This window comes from Drosophila elegans, unplaced genomic scaffold, assembly GCF_018152505.1.
Source record: "Drosophila elegans isolate 14027-0461.03 unplaced genomic scaffold, ASM1815250v1 contig_149, whole genome shotgun sequence".
Lineage (NCBI taxonomy): Eukaryota > Metazoa > Arthropoda > Insecta > Diptera > Drosophilidae > Drosophila > Drosophila elegans.
Genome location: NW_024545513.1, coordinates 20,047,142 through 20,053,700, shown reverse-complemented (window position 1 = coordinate 20,053,700; position 6,559 = coordinate 20,047,142). Strand labels below are relative to the sequence as shown.

At 35.6% G+C, this 6,559-nt stretch overlaps 1 protein-coding gene across 1 annotated transcript; it reads right to left on the bottom strand.

Annotated features, from left to right (window-relative positions):
* Positions 1–4,332: 4,332 nt before the first annotated feature.
* On the bottom strand, positions 4,333–4,872 carry LOC108138487. The gene is made up of 2 exons (XM_017260689.2): positions 4,452–4,872; positions 4,333–4,355 (listed from the first exon to the last, which is right to left on the bottom strand). The coding sequence occupies exon 1, from the start codon at positions 4,771–4,773 to the stop codon at positions 4,654–4,656; it is 120 nt and encodes a 39-aa protein (XP_017116178.1). The 5' UTR covers positions 4,774–4,872; the 3' UTR covers positions 4,333–4,355; positions 4,452–4,653.
* Positions 4,873–6,559: the final 1,687 nt, after the last annotated feature.

Below are 6,559 nucleotides of genomic sequence, written 5' to 3'. Positions count from 1 at the left end.
TTCAAAGACAAAAAAGTATGCCTAGGGTATGGAGTATTTTGGGGAATGGCGGGAAATGGTTACCAGTCATCAAGTGCAATATGCTTGAAATGGCAAATACAACGGCAATCGCACCGCAGAGTTTCAGCATCAACACCTCGTCTAATTGAAATTTCAGCCATATCCTGCTGAGTGCGTGGCATTTGTCTCATTGGCAACGGCCCTTTCCCGAGCTTTGGCCCACTCAAGGTTAAGGCTCTTCAAAATAAATTTAATGATATATGCGCCACTTTTTTTTTTTTGTTTGCTCAAAAATGATTATCTCTGCATTACAATCCATTGATTCCACTTAAGCACCGCTGGAATTGCACCACATGCTGGGCGGTGCATGGGTGGTTCTTGGGGGGTTTTTCACACACATGCGACACTTAATTAACAAATATGCATTACAAACACCCGCAACGAACAGCAATTGGTTGGTCATGTCATCCCAGAATCCCTGGATATCAAAAACCATAGCCCCCTTTTAACCCACACAAAATTCCCTTCCTCTCCTTCCTCAAAAACGCCCAGCCTAACCCTTTATTTGCCACGTCCCACGATGATAACCCCACAAACGGGGAACTTTCACGGGGGGTTGGCATGTGTTTAATTGAAAAATCATATGCAGCGCGCATAATTATGTTTATTGCAATAATCCGATGCAAATTTGCAAAAACTCAAACGGACACAATCACCGAAATGCTTTAGACGATGGCAAACACTTGCAGGGGCGTAGTGTGAAATTAAAAAGGAGGGAATATATTGATTCATTTCTTATGGTAACATATTAGTATATGTGTTGATAAATATTTAAAAGAACATTTTTATGTAGAAATATACTTTATTGTTTTTAAAACTACGAGATTCCAAACTCAGACAAAAAACTCTGCTTCAGATTATGCTAAAGAATTCGCGACTCTAACCTTTTTCATATCTAGTTTTAATTTGCTAATATATTTCCATTTAAATTATGCTTATGCGGTTACTTTATTAAATGTTTGAAGGCATTAGCTTAGCTAAATGTTATGCTAGCAATTCTATCTTTATTTCGGTTTTCCAACTACGCCACTGGTTCACACCCCTCCCCAAATGTTGCATCGGCAACCCCCCAATTGCCACCCCCATGCAACCGGTTGCTTTTGTGCATCTGCAACTGCCTGGTGATTTGTACTTGTATCTGTAACTGCATCTGTACATGTAGGTGTATCTACCATCCATAACCGAATCCGTATCTGTATCCATATGTGTGGTGTTGCTGCTACTGTATCTGTATCTGTATCGGTGTTGTTGTTTTTGGTTGCTGGCGCGCATTAAATTGCTCTTTAAATTGCACATTTCAACGCCTACTGATTATGACAGATAATTATGTTATCGAGTGCCGCCACACGCCGCATTCAACCCTTCACCACCCACAGAAATCCTGTTCCCCTTCCAAAAATATGTCGAAACTGCTCATTTCGTTTTATAGACTGGATTGGTGGAGGAACTATGTTTGAAAAACATATTTTTGGTCCGATTCCAGGTTGTGATGAACATTGTATGTAAATAAAGGTGTTGGGTAATAATTAAATTCTTTCTTGTATCTATAGGATTATACCAAACACTGAAGAACAAAGAAAAGTAAAAAAAAAAAAAAAAAAAAGTTAGGTAATAATTTGGCTGAAGAAACAATATATATACATATTTAAAAATTTCAGAATGTGATAATTATATGAATTTTAACAATAACTTTCTTTTATCAACAAGAGTGTACTACATGAATTAAAATGTTTAAGAAACTATATTGATTTTAAGATTTATTTAGTCATTATCTTGATATGAATGTTTTACATGTTTATTTATTTAAATAATATTCTGCCCGTTTAGTATATGTATATATACAATTAAAATTATCAGATGTAATCTAAAATATTATAACAAAATAATTTGATTTTTTATGTTTAATTCAAGTCATTTTCTCAAAGGAAATATGTTGAAAATTAAATATGTTCTTATCCCAGTTGTGTACATTCTAAGACACATATTTTCCATAATATTTCCTTCAAGAAAACGCCTTCGAAGAAGTCAAAGTCAAGTGAACTCGGATGGAGAGCATGTGTTCGCTTTGGGGACAGGTGTACTCCCTTTACAATCCAGCGCCTTGCCGTTTCATTTCCGCAGGTACACATATTTTTAATCATCATTAACAATAATTCGAGAAATACTTTTAATTTTGTGTTCGCGGCAGGCTCAAGACGACATGTGGTGACATGGGCGTGGGTTTTGTTTCCTATTCCCCCTACTACCCCTTTTGTTTATTTCGTTTTTTTTTTTGCCTCAATGACATTGCACTTACTGTCTCCGCCTTCAAGATTTATGAAAAAATTTTTCCACCCCCCCGGGGGAATTGTTTTCGACGCCTTTGACCGCGTTTTGTTTGTTGTTGTTGTTGTTGTTGTTTCTTTTAGGTTTGCTTCGCTTCGGTTTGGTTCTGTATTTTTTTCTGGTATTTTTCTTGTGTGCAATATTAATTATTATGGGCGCCCCGCCACCCACACAAATAAATCATAAATTAAAAGCTGGGAAAGTAGCTGCCACACCCCCGGCCGTACGTTCCTTCGTTCGTTCGCTTAGACAATTTTTATCATTAAACGCATTTGATAATTAAAAATTGTCATTTTTTAGCAGCCCCAAGTTTGGAAAAAATGAAAAATATTAAATTACCAAAGAGAGGGGGTTAGGGTGAAGGGCATTTATCATTTTGCCAACTGTTTGTTTGATAAGGGAAAAGCGAACCGAAAAAAAACAAAAAAAAGATGTATATACAGACATAAATAAAAATTAATTGGTGAGCAGCGGGGGGGGGAGGGATAAAATGGGAGATGAAGTCACATAAATATTACTTAAAATAGATTCGGAAAAGCCGAAAAGTGCCAAGCCAATCTCTTCATTTATGCCTTTTCCGCTTGGCTCTTCCTAAGGTTTCATTTCATTAAGTTTTACAAGCTATTCGATTGCCCTCCCAAAAAGAAAAAGAACCGAAATAAATATACGAAACAAAAACCTGAGGAAAACCGATGTAGACAACCGTTAAAAGTAATGCCAAAAGTGGAAACCATTATAATTGTTGTTAAATGAACCAGATGGCAAAGGCAGACGGACGTGGAGTGGGGAAATGCGGAAAAGCTTTCGGCAAATGTGTTTCCAATTGATGGAAACCCGTCCAATTGGCAAGGTTTCCCTCCTTCGGCGAAAATGGCAACAGAAATAAACAGTTCGCACAGATGAAGGAAAAAAGGAAGGAAAATAAATCCTTCAGGAAAATACAGAATATTTAAAGTGCTTTAATTCATATAATAAAAAGGTAAGCTTGATAATATATAACAAATTTTTCTTGAGTTTCAAATACGCATTTACAATTCGTTATTATTATTATTATTGGCCAAGTTTTTTGGTAAAGGTGTTTGGCATTAAGGCAAGCTAAAAAAGATAATCACCTAAGATTGATTTATTAATATTTTTTTTAATTGAATGAAAAGAATTAAATTAAATGAACTGTTTATGCAATATATGCTGCCAAAAAATAAAAACTTGACTCACAGGCCATAAACGACATTTTCCTCCTTTTCCCCTGTAGATTTCCCTATCTCTGTTGAGGCTTTGGCATTTTACGCGCTATTACCACTTTTCGAAGCAATAAAATATTATTAAAATTATATTTGGCCTGGCGCACACACAAAAGCGCAGACCGAGAATCTGGTGGCTGTAAATCAACGTCTCGATGACATTAAAATAAAATTTTAATGCCGCTGCCGCAGGGAGAGAGATAGAGACGGCACTAAGCGAATAGAAAGAGCAGGGAAGCATTTTATTTGCCGCGTTTTTGATCGAAAACTTTTTCACGTCTGTAGTTTTGTGAGTATTCCCGAGAAGTCTCATCATTTTCACCTTGGTTACAGTGCAACGCCAAAAATTTATTTGAATTTATCAGCCCCCAACATTTTACCTCTGTCGCCCCCCAAACCAACGAATTTTCCGCGGCGCTTCTGTGTGCCTTTTCGTTCATTTTCCTGGGACTTGGGGCAAATAATTGTAAATATTTGATACACAATAAGGCAATAAAAATAAAATTGAAAATTTTTCGCTTTGTGCTACGCTGACTTTTATTATTATCATCGTCATCATCATCCTCCCCATTTCGTCTGGGATTGTGTCGTAAAGGAAATTGATACATAAGTCATTTTTATTGGCATATTCTTTTGTGTAATTACGTTGCAGGTAATTTAAATTTCCGTTTCGTGTTTGCTTCACGAATGCTTCTGCTTGCTCGAAATAATTTATGCCTGATGAAAAACCTATTAAAAATTATATGTAATTTACGTAAATCGCATCGATTTTCAGCTTGAGTGGAGATAAAAAAAAATCCACAGACATTTTATACCTCTGCTTACATTTGAAATATATTGGCAGGAGAATTTCTGTAGATAATTTGCGATTCTTTAAGATGGCGTTGCAATGGTCGAAAAAGGATAAATGTACCCCAAAAAAATTGACTCTTTATATGCCACAAGTTAAAGAAAAATGAATATAGTTGTGAAGTAATCGCCGCTTAATTTTTATTCTTCCCGTTTTCAAGCCCCCAGCATTTTCCGCTCAGTTTTCCTGGACCTGCTGAACGAGATGCTCCAGGACATTCACACAGATGCAGTAGATGAAGATGATCTTGAAACAGTGCATGCTGAACTGCAGCAGGATAATGCGATCGGCGGTCATGCTGATCGAGTTTCGGCGACCTCAGAAATCGGGGAAAACTTGATCCAATTAAGAACGGCGAGTTATCCACATTTTAATTTATAACGTTTTTAATGTGACGTTGCAAGCAAAGTGAAAGTGAATGAAAAAAAATTTGTAATTTTACGTTTTTATGTAAGAAAATAAACATTAACAGTCGAACTTTCATAGCTTCAAAATTAAATTCAAGTTATGAAGACTTTGGGTTTTACAATTTGGTTTCAATAAACTTAGACTTTTTGTTGGCATAATGGAAAGAAAAGTTTGAGATATGAAGGTTTGACTGTACATTTGATTTAAAAATAAATGCTTTATATTTTTTAGTTTTTTTTATTGGTTTTGATTATTAAAACTTCATTATAATATAGAAAGATTTATTTATATATGAATCTTTGACTTAGGAACTAATACTTCAATTGATTATTAAATTGTTAATAATTGAATTTAAATTAATCTGGCTTTATCTTTGAGATTCCCATACAATTGTTATCCTACGATAGCAAAATCTCTTTAAAATTGGCATTTCATAGTCCTAATAAATATATAGTTATTTTTATTAGCTATTCTTTTTCCGGAAGGAATTCCTTTGTAAATAGCTAAGAAAGTCAAGTAAGAAAGTTGTACCGGCTCCGCCACTTAACCGTTCAATTTGGGGTTCCGACAATCCGCCGCAATTGGCCCCCTATTTCCCTTCAACCCCTCCCCTTTTACTCTCTATTACCTATGTGTATTTCCAGAGCTTTTTTGGTGCAAAGTTTTTGCGGCTTTTTCAATATTTTATGAGTCAAGCTTTTGCGTTAACACCTTAAGTACGGAGGGCATTGCGGTTGGAGGGGGGTGAAATTTTCTCTCAAAGAGAAAGTGTGTGTTGGTGTGTGTGTGAGTGTGTATGGCAGGAAATAACGCGCAAGTTGTAAGTTTTAACTAGCGAACAACTTGCGTTGGACCAAGACCCGGATTCAGGGAACCCATAGTTCCCCCTTCGTTTGCCGCCCATGGAAACCGCAAAATCGAGGACGAGGGCGAACAGGGGTTAAGGAAAGGGAGGGCTGAAAGGAAGGAAGGACGACTGTTGCGCCTGTTGAGCAAGGATGTGTTTTTTTGTTGCCGTGGTTGCAATGAAGCATCGAAAATTACACACAAGCAAACCCCAGAATGCCCCGCCCCCAAAACTTTCCCCTTTCTCCCAAAATTCTTTTGATTTTTCCCAAGCACATGCAAAAATACTATATATTTATTAATTCATGGATTTTTAATTTTAAAATTAGTTTGGCTCTAACTTTCACTTTAATGATAAACTTTCTTCCTTATTATTTGGCTTAAAATAATCATATTATGGAATGTTATATGAGTACTTGTAACTTAACTGGATAGACAAATTTGAATGCATTTATGAATACATTTAAAAGGGGTCATATAATTATAAACAAAAAAATATTTTAAACCCTACACCCAAATGCATTTCTATTGAACACTTAACCACTAGCTTTTCTTAACATTAAATTCGGACTACGATTAGTAATGTTATAGGTTCTAGAAGTAAAGTATAGCTAAGAGAAAAATGGTTACAAAAATTTACTGACGTTTTTGTTATCAATCTAAACACAGATAATTATTTTAGTAAACTACAAATTTTAAGGGTCAAGTTATGAGCCGGAAAATTAAGGTGAAGGTCACCTAACAGCAAAACCATTTGCAGTAAAATGTTTACTTATAATAAAATTTTACAGCAGACTTACAAGGGATTTTAAGTTGTATTTTAAATGTT